The sequence below is a fragment of the Balaenoptera borealis genome, assembly GCF_965194805.1.
Source record: "Balaenoptera borealis genome assembly, chromosome: 13".
Classification (NCBI taxonomy): domain Eukaryota; kingdom Metazoa; phylum Chordata; class Mammalia; order Artiodactyla; family Balaenopteridae; genus Balaenoptera; species Balaenoptera borealis.
In genome coordinates this window covers 99,310,438-99,325,780 of record NC_138870.1, presented here as the reverse complement: position 1 = coordinate 99,325,780, position 15,343 = coordinate 99,310,438, and the positions used below count along the sequence as shown (strand labels likewise).

At 46.2% G+C, this 15,343-nt stretch overlaps 3 protein-coding genes across 16 annotated transcripts in view; 1 reads left to right on the top strand and 2 right to left on the bottom strand.

Moving 5' to 3' along the window:
- The window catches only part of LOC309608961 (uncharacterized protein), a 32,904-nt gene extending 29,078 nt beyond the window's left edge, over positions 1–3,826 (bottom strand). For 10 of the 13 annotated variants that reach the window (XM_082349719.1, XM_082349707.1, XM_082349710.1 and 7 more), the window contains exon 1: positions 2,659–3,710. The gene's annotated coding sequence lies outside the window, so the exon portion shown is untranslated. The other 3 variants (XM_082349714.1, XM_082349718.1, XM_082349709.1) reach the window with 3 other exon arrangements.
- NDUFA6 (NADH:ubiquinone oxidoreductase subunit A6) lies at positions 3,730–10,377 on the top strand. Of its 2 annotated transcripts, XM_082349725.1 has the most exons (4): positions 3,730–3,902; positions 5,979–6,023; positions 9,339–9,454; positions 10,172–10,377. In XM_082349725.1, the coding sequence occupies exons 1-4, from the start codon at positions 3,764–3,766 to the stop codon at positions 10,301–10,303; spliced, it is 432 nt and encodes a 143-aa protein (XP_082205851.1). In that variant the 5' UTR covers positions 3,730–3,763; the 3' UTR covers positions 10,304–10,377. The 2 variants fall into 2 exon arrangements, with proteins under 2 accessions (XP_082205851.1, XP_082205852.1); XM_082349726.1 differs by lacking the exon at positions 5,979–6,023 and having other exon boundaries at positions 3,734–3,902.
- Positions 10,378–11,891: 1,514 nt separating this feature from the next.
- SMDT1 (single-pass membrane protein with aspartate rich tail 1) lies at positions 11,892–15,318 on the bottom strand. Its single transcript, XM_082349746.1, has 3 exons — positions 14,812–15,318; positions 13,208–13,348; positions 11,892–12,137 (listed from the first exon to the last, which is right to left on the bottom strand). Exons 1-2 carry the CDS (start codon positions 14,995–14,997, stop codon positions 13,211–13,213), a joined length of 324 nt encoding a protein of 107 aa, XP_082205872.1. The 5' UTR covers positions 14,998–15,318; the 3' UTR covers positions 11,892–12,137; positions 13,208–13,210.
- Positions 15,319–15,343: the final 25 nt, after the last annotated feature.

Sequence of the window (15,343 nt, the reverse complement as noted above, 5' to 3'; positions counted from 1 at the left end):
TTCCAATTTCTCCATGTCCCCACCAACACTGACTGTTGTCTGTGTTTTCTATTTTAGGCATTCTAGTGGGTGAGAAATGGTATCTTAATGGTTTTGATTTGCATTTACCTAATGAATGTTGAGTGTCTTTTCATGTATTATTGGTCATTTGTATCACTTCTTGAGAAAAACAGCTATTCAAAGCCTTTGCCCATTTAAAAAAAAAAAAGGCTATTTTTTAAGAGCAGTTTTAAGTTCACAGAAAAATTGAGTGCAAAGTACAGAGAGTTTCCATATACCCCTTGCCCTGCCCACCCTCCAGCCTCCCCCACTACCAACATCCCCCATCAGAGTGCTATATTTGTTGCAATGGAAGAACCTAGATTGACACATCATTGCCATCCAAAGTCCATAGTTTACATTCGGGTTCACTCTGTGGGTACGGACAAATATATAATGACATGTATTCACCATTATAGCATCATTCAGAATGGTTTCTGACCTAAAAACCCTGTGTTAGGCTTCCCTGGTGGCGCAGTGGTTGAGAATCTGCCTGCCAATGCAGGGGACACGGGTTCGAGCTCTGGTCTGGGAAGATCCCACATGCCGCGGAGCAACTAGGCCCGTGAGCCACAACTACTGAGCCTGCGCGTCTGGAGCCTGTGCTCCGCAACAAGAGAGGCCGTGATAGTGAGAGGCCCGCGCACCGCGATGAAGAGTGGCCCCCGCTTGCCACAACTAGAGAAAAAAAAACCCTCGCACAGAAACGAAGACCCAACACAGCCAAAAATAAATAAATAAATTTTAAATTTAAAAAAAACCCTCTGTGTTGTACCTATTCATCCCTCTTTCTACCCTAGTCCCTGACAACCAATGATCTTTTTATTGTCTCCATAGTTTTGCCTTTTCCCAGTATGTCATATAGCTAGAATCATACAGTATGTAGCCTTTTCAGATTGGCTTCTTTCACTTAGTAATATCCATTAAAGTTTCCTCCATGTCTTTTCATGACTCATTTCTTTCTAATGCTCCAGAATATTCCATTGTCTGAATGTACGACAGTTTATTTGTTCACCTCCTGAAGGCCTTCTTTGTGGCTTCCAAGTTTTGACAATCATGAATAAAACTGTTATAAACATCCATGTGCAGGTTTTTGTGTGGACATAAGTTTTCAACTCATTTGGGTAAATACCAAGGTGTGTGATTACTGGATTATACGGTAAGAGTGTGCTGGGTTTTTTTGTTTGTTCGTTTTGGGTTTTTTTGGCTGCCCCTCACAGCATGTGGGATCTTAGCTCCCAGACCAGGGATCGAACCCAAGCCCGCTGTGGTGAAAGCACGGAGTTTTAACCACAGGACTGCCAGGGAAGTCCAGAGTATGCTAGTTTTGCAAGAAACTGCCAAACTGTCTTCCAAACTAGCTGTATTCTCACCAGTAATGAGAGTTCCTGCTGCTCCACATCCTCATCAGCATTTGGTGTTGTCAGCTTTGCTTATTTTTAAATTGGACTATTTTTTTTTGAGTTGTAAGTGTCTTTTATATATTCCAGATACAAATCCTTTATGGAATATACGATTTGCAAATATTTTCCCCCAGTTGTGAGTTGTATTAGAGACCTTTTTTTTTTCAATGAATAAGAATATTAAACACTAAACTCATGACAGTGGTTACTCCTAGAGGAGGCAGGAGCATGAACCAGGTTAGAATTACACAGGTAGGTATCAGAGGCAGAGCACAGGCTCTGGAGTCAGCTACCTGGGTCTCAACCCAGTATTGTCAAGTAACTTAGCCTCTGTATTTCAGTTTCCTCATCTATAAAATGGGTATAACAGCACTTATCTCACAGGTGTGTTTCGAGGCTTAAACAAGTTAATGTGCCTGGAGAATGTAAAACAGTGGTTACCAGGAGCATGGTACACATTACATAAATCTTAACTGTACTACAACTTCTTGAGGTGGGTACTGAAGTTCAAAAGTTCCCATTCTAATTCTACCATGCTTTATCACTTACATATGTTACATGCTTTTTTAACTTTTGGGGAAGGCTTTTATTCTTGGTTTCTATTTCTTTCCACTACCCCATCTCACAGTTACCACATTTTTATATTTCAAAAGTGCTTTCTTAACTAATATCTAGTAGATGCCTTTAACAGCAGGCTATAGATACATTGTCTCATTTTTTTTAACATCTTTATTGGAGTATAATTGCTTTACAATGGTGTGTTAGTTTCTGCTTTATAACCAAGTAAATCATCTATACATATACATATATCTCCATATCTCTTCCCTCTTGCATCTCCCTCCCGCCCTCCCTATCCCACCCCTCTAGGTGGTCACAATGTTACATGCTTTCTTTTCATGCATAATTCATTTAAATGTACAAATACATTTAAAAAAATAATACAGGGAAAAAATCCAATTTTTTACCCTTTAAAATGGGTAAGACTGGGCTAGATGCAGGGCCATCCCCCATGCTGGCTGGGGTCCCAGAGCTAAGCTCAGCCCTGACCCCTGCTCCGTCCCCAAAACTCACAAAGTATCTATCAACTGCATTTTCAGAAATGACCAATGGACTCCAGGCAGGAGTCAGTTTGGGGCAGAACCTAAAATGGCAAGTGACCTAGGCTGCACCACCTCAGTTTCCTCACCTGTAAAATGGGGATGCTAACAGTACCTACCTGATCTATGAGATTAACGAAGACTAAGTAGAATATCCACGCATGGCCTGACATGCTGTTAGCTGTTATTTTTCCCTTTACCCTTCCAGGCTTCCCTTGATGTTCAGAGATATCCTCAGTAGAAAAATGCTGGGAAAGGGACTTCCCTGCTGGTCCAGTGCTTAAGACTCTGTGCTTCCACTGCAAGGGGCGCGGGTTCAATCCCTGGTGGGGGAACCAAGATCCCTCATGCCCTGCAGCAAGGCCAAAAAAGAAAAGAAAAGAAAAATGCCAGGAAAGAGAGAGGTACCCAGAATGGACGACCTAAGGTTCCTTCCAGCCCCAAAATTCTGGGCTGTTTTTCATGGAGATCCAGAGTTTGGGATGAAAACGTCCCCGTCTAAAATAGGGCTGATGATATAACCCACCTCCCTGGGCTGTGGAGAAGGGCCGAGAAGCTCAGAAGCTCAAGGCCAGGAGAGCGCTTTCACGTCTCTACCGCGCTTCGAAAGAGTTGGTTTATAAGGGGGAAAAAAGTTATTGCGGAAAAGCCGCAGAGGTGCCAGGCCAACGCCACAGCAGCCCAGGCGCCATTATTTGCCTCAGCAGGGCCCACGGCCCGAGCGCGGAAGGAAGATCCACGACGTGCGTGCGGACGGGCGCTACTACACCAGCGCCCGGGGCAGTTCGCGGGCGTGACGCAGTGGACGCCAGACAGCAGGCACGCGCCAACTCGCGGCACAACGGCTGACCTGGGCCCGAGCGCCCCCTGGCGGCGCGGTCGGGCGACCGTTAGGACGTTCAACGGCCGAGCGTACGATTCCGCAGGTGAGCCTGCGCAGCCTCCACCTGCCTCTCACACAGACAGAGGGAGAGAGAAGGGAGAGAGGAGAGAAGAAAGAGAGAGGAGGGAGAGAGAGAGGGAGGGAGAGAGGGGAGGGGGAGGGGGAGAGGGAGAGGAGCGAGAGGCTTCTCAGCCAATCAGAGAGCCCCATAGCCGTTCTCCCGCCCACCAGTAGTTTAGGGGCGGGACTTTAAGTTTTAGCCAATGAGAAAAAAGATTCGTCCCTTGGCCGGCCTTACGGGTTGAAACGGGGTGAAGTTGGGAGGTGGCTTCTTTCGCAAGATGGCGGCGAGCGGTCTGCGCCGGGCTGCTGCTGCGGCCACCACCTCGGTGAAGCCCATTTTCAGTCGGGACATGAACGAGGCCAAGCGGAGGGTGCGCGAGCTCTACCGCGCCTGGTATCGGGAGGTGCCGAACACTGGTGAGAGGCAGCGGCGCACGCGGGGCCCCGGAGGCAGCCGCCCAAGGTCGCCGCCGTCCCGGCCTCCCATTTCTGCCGGGCCGAGCCGAGGTCACCAACTTGGGCAGAGGTGATTCCGAGCGCTTCAGGGGAGGAGGGTCACACGAGCCTTGGTGGGCCTGACCTGGCGGCGGCGGCGCCAGGGTCAGACCAGTCGTGCTCTGCGTCGGAACCGCGCTGCTAGGCGCCCTTGCCCTTTTGTCCCCCGTAATTCTTCCCGAACCCCTGGGAGGGAGAGCAAGGACTGTCAGTGACACACTCACTTTATAGGTGAGGCAGCTGAGGCACCTAGAGGCGAAGTGATCCGCGCATGGCCCAGAGCCAGCCCCTGGTGGATCTGGAACCCAGAGTCAACTCTAGAGTTCCTGAATGTGTTTACAGACATCCATTAGGTTATATAAACAAAGGGGCGGTGGGATTTGAGCGATCATCTGGTTCCCACATCCCCCACAGAGAAAGAAGCAGAACCGGAGCAGGGAAGTGACTTTCCCAAGGTCATCCAGTAAGACAGTGGTGTCTTTTCCAGTCCCTCCGGGTGAGGTGGCTCCCTCCCCAGTCTCCGAAGTCTTTTTACCTAGTTCCACAGGCCCCTAGTATTCCTTAGGAACTCCTTCCCCTGCCCCCCCCCCCCAACCCCGGTCTTCGCTTAGATGTCAGAGAACCAATCTGTTCACCCGAAGGATTAAAATATAAGCTCCCCGGGTTCAGAGACTGTTTTTTCATCTTGGCATCCCCCTCAGCGCTGCCCAGTGTACCCGATGAAAGAAAACTTGGGGAGAATCCCATCTGAACTGTCAAGGGCAGTACAGATATCAGGGACTGTCGATATTTGGTAATTTTGTTGATTTGATTTAGTGTGTTTCATCGTGTTTTTAAGTGAACTGGAGCACCGTAGCACCCCTTAGGGCTGCCACTTCCTTGCCTGTGTGTGAGAAGCAGTAGAATGTGGTGGTTACTGGACTTGCCTCCACTTTCCCCTTAGTAGCTGTGTGACCGTGAGCAAGTTGTTTCATCTCACTATGCCTCAGTTTCCTCATCTGTAAAATGATAATATGTAGTACCTTCTTCAGAGAGTTGCTCTGTTAAATAGGTTAATGAATCTGAAGTGCTTAGGATAGTGTCTGACACTTACTTAGACACTCATTAAGTGCTGGCTGCTACTGCTGTCTTGTTATTATTGTTACTGTTATGTGTAGGGCTTACTCTCCATGCAGAACCCAGCTCTTTAATGTACGGGAGCTGTGTCTGCTTCACAGTGTCACTTGTCTTCAAGCTGACTTTTTGAGAGGTTGCCCATGACCATAACTTAGACCCACAGGATACAAGGGAGGGAGAAACCGGAGTGATCGAGGGCGGGTTCAGGGACTACAAACTCACATGCCTTCAGGGGACAGATGGATAATAGGCGTAGGGGAGTGACAGTAGCTTGGGTGTGTGTGTGTGTGTGTGTGGAGGGTGTATTCAAATGCAGATGTTTAAAAGCAGGTTTGCCTAGCAGAATACTTCTATGATTGCCCAAGAATGCTTTCTTGTTGCAGGGAGGAGCAGGGGGTGGGGAACAAGACCCAGATGGCAGAAAGAATAGTTGGCAAAGGGTAAAAAAGTCAGTGACTGAGTTGAGGATAGAACCCAGGTATCTAGCTCATTCAAAATCAACACCCTCCAAGACTTTCCCTCAAATACTGTTTGAGAAGATAAGCCCACAGTCAGAAGGGTCCTGAGAAGAGGAGAAGGCAGGGGGTTATAGGAGCCTGTAGAGCAGGGGGAGGTTGGCGGGGGGTCAGTGGGGTGGTACACCCTTATGGGGAGGATCAGTGATCTGTAGCTTGTCGTTTGCTCAGGCCTGTGTGTACACTGGTGTCATGACATCCATCATTGGGGATTCCAGCTGAGGATCCAAACTAAGGACTGGAAATAAGTAAAAGTATTGATAATAACTAACATTCATTGAAATGGATACATATGGCCCAGCACTATGCTAAATGCTTTACATTGCCTCATTTTAGGGTGGGTTCTAATTATTTCCCTGTCTTACAGATGAGAAAACTGAGGCACATAAACTTGTCTCACATCACACCATTAGTAAGTGGAAGAGCCAGACTTCAGACCCTGATTGTCCAACTGTTGAACTTGGTTCAGCTTCTGCTGTAGTTTTCCCTGAATCTCACAGGACCCAGTTATGCTGCGCTTGTGGAACAGAGTGCCATTTGCCTGGGTGGTTGCCTCCGCATGGGAGCACTGAACAAAACTGCCTTGGATTCCCTCCTTTGAAGAAATACTACATGCTGCTTGCTGGTTCCAACATAACAGGAGACTTTCTATAGAAACTATTCATTTGTTTAATTTCCATTTCATTGGTTACCTCTTGTACTACAGGGTCAGTACTAGATGCCTAGAGAGAGATGAAAGTGACTAAAACAGAACCCTGCCTTCAAGGGTCTTATGGTCTAGTCAGGAAGATAGGCATATATAACCAGATCATTAAAACCCAAAATATAATAGAGGTATGGGAAGTAAGTGCTGAAATGTTTAATAGTTAACATCTGTATCGATGCTTTACTGTTTATAAGATGTTGTCACTTGATTTTCGCCACATTCCTGTAAAGGAGTTAGGTAAGAGGTTATCGTCTTCCCTATGTTGTAGATGCAGAAATAGACTGAGGAGGCTGCACCCCAGGCAAGGTGCTAGTTCATGATGGTGTGGAGACCTTACCCAGCTTGTTTGACCCCAGGTCCCGTGCTCTTTTTTCATCACACCATGCTGCCTTCCCATCTGAGGATCTCCCGGCACTTGGTATGAATGCTGCCAAAATGAATTGGAGCAGACGGCTGAGAACCAGATCAGTGTCATCCTTCCTAACCTGTCAGAGCCTCCCTGACTCAGAAAAGCCTTAACAGTAACTTGAGGAAAACACACAGACTATGGAAGTCACCTTCATCCAAAAGGGGCACTTCCATATCTTCTTTTTGTGCCTCTCAGATTTTTTCAAATTGAAATTAAAATATTCAGGATTCAAAGATTAAGCCAGGAGTCTGAGTTGAGAAAGAACAGTTGGAAATGACTTACACCAGGGCTTCTCAACAGCGGCATTCGTGCTGGATAATTCTTTGTTGTGGAGACTGTCCTGTGCATTGTGGGATGTTTAGCAACATCCCTGGCCTCCACCCAGCGATGCCATTAGCATTCTCCCCGCTAGTTGTGATAATCAAAAATGCCTCCAGATGCTGCGAGATGTCCTGGTGGGCAGAAGTCGTCACTGGTTTGACAACCACTGATTTAGACCAAAGGACAGTTCAGTGGGCTATAGCTCAGGCTGTTCCTGTTTGCCTTCCTGCAGCCTTTCTCACTGGCAGAGGGGGTGTGTTCAGGGGGTTGAGGTGGGAGAAGGATGACTAGGACAAAGCTATGAGTTTGCGTCTTTAGAGACAAGGATTCTTAACCTGGGAAGATGGGCATTCAGGGATCCGTGAACTGACATTGTAGGCAAAACTTTGCATTTGTGCCTGTGAATATTTTCCTGAGAAGATTCATACAGCCAGTGCCCTGGTGTGTGGTTCAGGAGACCTTGTGGAATGGGAGTAGGTGGACACCAGCTCCCCCAGTACGCACAGAGGCACCTTGCTTTTGTCTCCCAAGGTTGGGCAGGATTCTAATATGAAAACGCAGGGAAGGTAAGCACTGATAGCAGGGGAACATTCCTCATACTCCTTTCCTTAAAAGAGCACAAAATTGTAAATTAAAAAACAATAAGCAACCTGGATTCTAGGCCCATGTTTGCCAGGGACCAGTAGTCTGACTTAAGGCAAGTCCCCACAGGCCTCTAGTGGTAAGATTCTAAATTCCAGGATCCATATTAGTTTGCATTAATTTGTGTCTCTGTCTCCTTATGGTCCCTTTGTTTGCTCTTTTCTAAAATTCCAAATGTGATACTGTGGTGTTTAACAGCTAACTCTCTGTCAGGAAATCTAGATTTATAGTGTTTACCATTTTCAATGATGTAAGTACTCCCACCACGGTTGATTTTGAGCTATCAAAGTGAAGTCAGTGACGGCCGATTTGGGAAGAGATGTGTATAATTGGCTCACCATGGCAGCCTGCTCTGGCACACCACTGGATACTGAGTTCTTTCTCATGTGATCCTCTGTCTTCTCTGTTAACACTTACCTACAAAGCTGGGATGCAGTTTCTCCTATTAGATTTCTGCTATTGCTTATTCTTTGGTTGAATCAGCCTGGCATGATCTCTCCCTCAGCAGAAGCTTTATTTTTCTATTGCTATCACTAAGTTATGAGTATAATTAAAGATTCAAACTTGGTTGTTGATTAATTCAGTCACTAGATAGCCCTCATGGTTTTCAGAGCTGGTTGTGATAGTTCCATAGACTAGAGTGGACATGTCACAGGAATGGCCACACCACAGGGTATCCTCACCAAATGAGCCCGCTGCTCTCCTCAACCACAGTGCTCATTCTAGCCTGTGAGTCTTGGTTATGCTGTCCCCTGAGCCTCGTGTGCCCCTCTCTTCTGTCCTTATTCCACATACCACACAAGGCCCTGTTCATGTCCTTGCCATCAGCAAATCCACTGAAAGCCAACTGCCAGAGGATGAGAATAAAATCACCTAATTTTCAAAGGACGTCTATATGCCTTGTCAAACTCCCAGGTCACTGAGTCTGTGCCACTATTTTAGCACTTAATCAGGGATTGCTGAATATTGTGATTTTAATATTTGCACTCATGGATTTAAGACCTAGAGAGCAGGAGCTACATCTTAAACTTCTCTCTTTCCTCCAGGTAACCTGATACGGTAGTAATTGTTTGCTGGATTGATGCCTTTCCCTACCTGCACACTCAGCAGTCTCCCTCAACTCTTAAGTTTGCATGGTGCACAAACCTACACCATATCACTGTACATTCATTTCAACCATGTCATCTTTTGTCAGTTGTTATGCTAACATTTATTGTGAGCTTATTCCATGCCAGGCACTGTTCTCTCATGGAATCCTCACCACAGCTCTGTAGTTATATGTGCTGTTGTCGTCCTTATTTCACTCACAAATAAAAACACTCAGGCATAGAGAAGTGAACATGCACAGAATCATGTAGCTGATAAGTGACAGAGCTGGGATTTGAACCCAGGTTGTTCATACTCTTGAACTGTGCTATACTGCCTCTTCAAATGCAGTGGGCTTGTCTCCCCAAACAAATTTACGCTCTTTGAGAGCAAGTGCCATATCTCACACTTCTTCACATCCTCAAGCACCTAGCTTAAGGTCAGGCTAGTATTTGGTGAATGGAATAGACGGGCAACCTATGTGTTCAATGACTAGCCGTTGACTCAATTTTTTTAAAAACACGTTTTAACCATCTCTACCCTGAATCATGTTTTCTCTTTAGTGCATTTATTCCAGCTAGACATCTCTGTGAAACAGGGACGGGATAAAGTCCGAGAAATGTTTATGAAGAATGCCCACGTCATAGACCCCAGGGTGGTTGATCTTCTGGTCATTAAGGTAACTGACTCTCCCTGACTGATTTAAAAGAGTAGCCAACTTGTCCAGAGCTTCTCAGTCTTCTCAGATGAACATTTTATCTCCAAGTTTAAAAGCAACTACTAGGTCAGCAACTGTTACATAGTGTTTCAAAGGAATAGTTCAACTTGGAGGTTCTCACCTGGTTAAATAGATTATAAGATTATTCAAGGGAAAATCCACTGGGGCTTACATTTTAAAACTAAAAACAGAGGAAAGTTTGAACTCTTCTTGAACCTCATCCCTGGAAGTTACTGCTTCACCTGGTTGCCAGTTTTCAGCCGGAAGAGCAGGCCATGGAGTCAGATCCTGGGCCTGATTCTGTCTCTCTGGTCCATCTCATTAGCGTCAGTGGCAACTTCAGCATGGGCCAGTAAATAACACGGAAAGAATGTTAAGCAGGAATGTAAATTAAGCCAGTCAGGTTAGGCAGTCAGGGGGCAGAGGCCTGGTGACCTAAAGTCTCCTCTTGGAACCAGTCAGCCAGAGAGTTAAGGAATATTTGAAAGGTCTCAGAGATTACTTAGTCCAACCACCTCAGTGTCCAGATGCAGGAAGTATGGTCTAGACACAGTATGTTACTTGCCCAAGGTCACTCAGCAAGTCAGTGCCAGAGCAGAGAATCGAGTCCTGGCCTTCAGTGTTGTATTCCTTCCACTCAACCACTCTGACTGAAGACGTCTCCCCTCACTTGTGCAGGGAAAGATGGAACTGGAAGAAACAATTCAAGTGTGGAAGCAGCGGACACACGTTATGCGGTTTTTCCATGAAACAGAAGCACCAAGGCCAAAGGATTTCCTGTCCAAGTTCTATGTTGGGCACGACCCGTGAAATCACTCAATGGAAAAGTGCATGTTGATACTTAAATATTTTAGAGCACAAATAAACTCAATATATGATGGTCATTTCATGATAGAATTCCATTGGTGAACCAATGAGAAGCTCTACTTCTGCAGTCTCACTTTTTGTCTGAACAAGTTGAACACACCACCTGTTCTTTCCCTTCTCCTGAAGTGTGGTGTTTCTAGTAAATTAGATTCTCTTTTCTCAGAGCCTTGCATGTTGGTAAACAGGAATGGTGAGGCCATCTGCTCAGAAACTGCCGTTCTGGGTATGATGCTGGATGGCTTTGTTAACTTAGCTGTTTCTACAGCCCCCAGGATTGGATATTTTGGTGTAATGGCACAGATCATCCAAAATCCGCCAGCTCTTGCTATTGGAGGAGGATCCGAGCAGCACTAAGAGGCCCAGAAGTAGAGCTGACAAGCTGGGCTATTTTTCCCTGGGTTCTGAAGAAAATGGCTGCTCAGAGGCCTAACCCCCTATCCGCAACAAGCACTGGTCCTTAAGATGAAATTAACTTCCTTCTCAATCAGGCATCCTGCTAGGGACACAGCTGTTCAATGCACGCACAGAAGTATTCCCTTTGCAAACTGGAATGTAGCTCTAGCGACGAGAATAAATCTTGACCCAGGTTAAAGACCTGATCTGTTTGCTTTGGATGGTAGTCTTCTCTGTTCCTTCCCTGGACAGTCTAAATGCTGGAGAAAGGGGTTCAGTATCTATAGGTACAGTCACCCTGAGGATTCCCAAATTTTTCAGCACCAACAACCCCTTTATTATTATTTTGTTGTTGTTGTTGTTTTTAACATCTTTATTGGAGTATAATTGCTTTACGATGGTGTGTTAGTTTCTGCTTTATAACAAAGTGAATCAGCTATACATACACATATATCTCCATATCTCCTCCCTCTTGCATCTCCCTCCCACCCGCCCTATCATCCCACCCCTCTAGATGGTCACAAAGCACCGAGCTGAGCCCCCTGTGCTATGCGGCTGCTTCCCACTAGCTAGCTGTTTTCCGTTTGGTAGTGTATATATGTCCATGCCACTCTCTCACTTTGTCCCAGCTTACCCTTCCCCCTCCCCGTATCCTCAAGTCCATTCTCTAGTAGGTCTGTGTCTTTATTCCCATCTTGCCCCTAGGTTCTTTATGACCTTTTTTTTGTTTTTTTAGAGTCCATATATATATGTGTTAGCATACGGTATTTGTTTTTCTCTTCCCCTTTATTATTTTCTCATCTAAGGAAACCAAGTTTTGAAAGAATTCTAAAAAGTGGTATTTCTCAAGGAGTTTTAAACAATCAAAGCTTCTTCTGATTGCATGTAGGATAACTAGCCAGTGTTACTCAACACAAAAGCTTGAGCCTTTAGTTAGCCTGTGTAGCTGTTGGGCTTTTGTAAATAATGAAAATTGGTCCCAGGTCCCCATGATTACCTGTGGATCCATAGGGGCCTGGAGGCCCTGGGTTGTAAATCAAAGACCTATTTGTTCAGCTGATAAGAGAGAGGACAGCAGGGTGAAGAAACTGCAACTAGAGCCTACTTGTATTGAGAAACTTCAGCCATCACTCAGTCCTACAGAGCTGATGTTTATTATGTTGATTCATAATTTGATTATGCTCAGTGGACAGCACATCTCCAGGAACCTCCCGGAGCCCGGGGATCTGAGCTATGGTCACAGACCATGCAGGAGGCTTCACTGGGGTTGGGAGGCTGAGGGCTTTCCCTGGGCCCATCTGCTGATTGATAGGGAAGGAGGAGAGGCTGCAAGCATCACCATTTCTTAAGTTAGGGCTTTCTCCTTTCTATACTTCTCCATGCCCTGCAAGAAAGGAAAGCAGCAGTGAACTGGGTGACAGAGCCTTCCTCTTACCATATACTGAAAGAATTCCATAGAGTGGTTCTACCAAACATGGCAGGAGATAGGCAGTTTCGAGTACATTCAATTATTCATTCATATATATACTGAACATTCACCAGAGACCAGGCACTGGGGGCCTAAAGGTATAAAAAGACATGTTCCCTGCAGCAAGAATATGGTCAAGTAGAGTTTAGGGTATATCTTAAGCATATAATACTGACTGTCACAAGAGGTACTGGTCAGGAGACAGAGCAGTCACTTTCAAATGGAGGAAGGACTTCATCAAATATAATGAAGAATTGGTGGAAATGAGACAGAGCAGTGAGAAATAATCTTTCAATTGGGAGGAATAATGGGCCACTGGGAGTGGGTAAGAGTGAGTAACTCAAGAGATAGTGAATATTGGGGATAGGCATGTGGTTGGGAATATGGAAGATAAGGCTGGAAGAACAGGTGTGACCAGATCATCGCAAGCCTTAAAAGCCAGACTAAAGAGTCAGGAGGGTCCTTGTTTATAACAGTAATGCAGCCAGTCAGCACATATTAGGGCACAGGAAGTCAGCACAAGAAAGCTGAATGGAACTGGCACAGGGGAAGGGTTTGTGAGCAGTGTATGAACCGGGCGGCAGTGCCTGTGTACAGGCTGTGCTGGTGCAGAGCTTGGTAACCAGAGCTCACTGATGAGGGCCTGCGGTTTCTAAATTTCAGTGTGGAGCTGGTGAAATGAAGTTGTTTGTGGTGGGTGTGTAAGGCATATTAAATTGTCAAGAAAATTTGTGGGTTGAGAAAATTGAGGGTACATAAAAGGGCAAATAGAAAAGGCTGGCTGGGATCCAACCTGGTTGGAAGAGACGCCAGTGAATTTGTAAGTCAATAAGATAGTTTCCTTCATCCAGCATAGAGAAAAGGTGACATAAAAACATTAGTCACCAAGAGAGTCAATGCATTAAAAGTCTGTGCTTCTGCTTCGAGTGTCCAGATTCTGCTACCAGGCTAAACTGCATCACAGTTGCATCAAAAGCAAGTCTTACCTGTTAGTCGTCGTCATCATCATCCTCTGGAACAAAAATATCATGCTCCTCAAGTAGAGCAGCAAAGTTCTTGCTAATTAGCGTCCCGACATAGAGAAAGGGGATCACAACGGAGAACACACGGAGAAGGCCGAAGGACATCTGCAGAGGGTCAAAGTGGTGGCTGTGAGCGCCAGAGCCCACTCTAGTAGGACCACAGAAGGCCTGGCCCTCTCAGGGGCATTCCCTCCTGTGGACCTGAGATCCATCATAAGCAACTTGATTTTAAAGTCCTTGGAAAAGTTCAGAGCAAGAAAAAAAATTACAAGAAGAGATAAAGTGATTTTATGGCCATCAAACTGTACACTGGAAAGAGAAGTACAAGGCACTCTTATGGACATCTAAAAGTTAGGGCCCAACCTATTAATTACTTGCAGATACTCATAAACGGGTGAGAAAGTACTAAGAGCTGGACTAGGGAATAGAGTTCAGCTCTCCTTGAAGAAACTACTAAATACATGAAAATAGATTACAAAAAAATGAACATGTACAGTGAAGGGATATTCTATACAGTTCTTTAACTGGTTCCCTGGTGCCTGAGAAATGTGATTTCACTACATTAAATTTTAGAAATATGTTTTGAAAATTGAGCATGTCTTTATACTAAAAGACTAGCTATTTAAATGGACTGGCGGAGTTTCAGTAAAATTTCAACATTTCCTCTCATACTTGCCTACGGAGTTCCAAAAAAAAGTTTTTTTTTTTTTCTCTTCAGTTGTGCCTCTTTAAAGGCAGCTCTTCCCCAACATGACCGTGCTTCTTGCTGTGAAACAACCCTGAACTCACCTTGTGTGAGCTTGCGTCGGCCAGACTAGCTTTAAAAGAATGTTTTGTAACTCTCACACAGCGCTGGAGTCAAAAAGCAAACTTACTTGGTATAAGGGACTGTTCCTATTTTACTGAGAAAACTCCAAGGGTACTGAGGGCATGTGATAACAGTGGTGGGAAAAAATAGGATCTGGTGGGAGTTGTAGCAGCAGGAAATCTGAATTCCAGAACCTAAGTCAGCTGCTAGCTTTGGACAGTGGCTTCACTAGTCTGGCCCCTGATTCTTCATTTGTAAAAACACTGATAGTAATAATTCTCTGCACACCCAATCACATGAATTAAATACTAGGTCAAAACTCGCAAAAAGATAAGGTCTGTCCCACTTACCCTTTATTTACAAAGTCATTCCACAATTCGTTTTTCATCCCATCAACTCTATGGTAGAGAGGTTACATGACTTGTCTATACTGGATGCATAAAGCGGAGTCTTGTGGCTCCGGAGAGTCAGGGCACCGCACTCCTCACGATGAGCTAGTGCAAAGTGCCGTCTTTCTCCGCTCTTGCCCCCCATCTTCTGTCTCCACGCACCCTACTTAACTCCCGGATCTAACCCGACCATTTCCTCCCATTTGTCAAAATTAGCAGCGCATTAGCGCAAAACTTTGTCCTTGATCCGTCTTCCGGTCTAAGGCGGTCGTTCGACTGGCTTTTGCTCCTATCAATCAGCGTGAGCCCGCACACACTCCCCACAATGACAGTCCTCGGCCCCTTCGCCCCGCCTCCAGGCAGACACTCACTTTCACCGGTTTGGGCAAAATGGCGCCGCTGCGAGTAACGATGACTGACCTCGATGGTACCAGACTCCGAACTAAGCCGCCCCGACCGGCGGAGACATCGCCACCTTTCCCCAGGTTCAGCCCGCTCCGGAAAGCCCCAGATCCGACGGGTGCCAGCGCCAGCCAGCGAGCCGCTCCGGACGCCATCTCCCAGCTCCCCTCCTCGTCCGGGCACCTGCACCCCACCACCCGGCCCCCGTGCCGCCCTCTGGAAGAACGCCGCCGGAAGCCTCGCGAGGCTTTAGGGAGCAGACGAGAGGACCAGCTCACAGACTTGCGCAATGCGCCTAGTTCCTGTTGCGGCCCGACATGGTGACGTCAGGAGGATGACCCCAAAGGCCCGGTACACCTCTCATTCCGGGCCTGGTGGGCGGGGCCACCTGACTGGCGTTGTCCTTGTGAAGCCTTCAGATTTCTGGCATTGTTGCCGCACCCAGGACCGCCAGGGCGTGGCAGAGCAGGGGGTTGTTGAAATGAGAAACCACTTTAATTG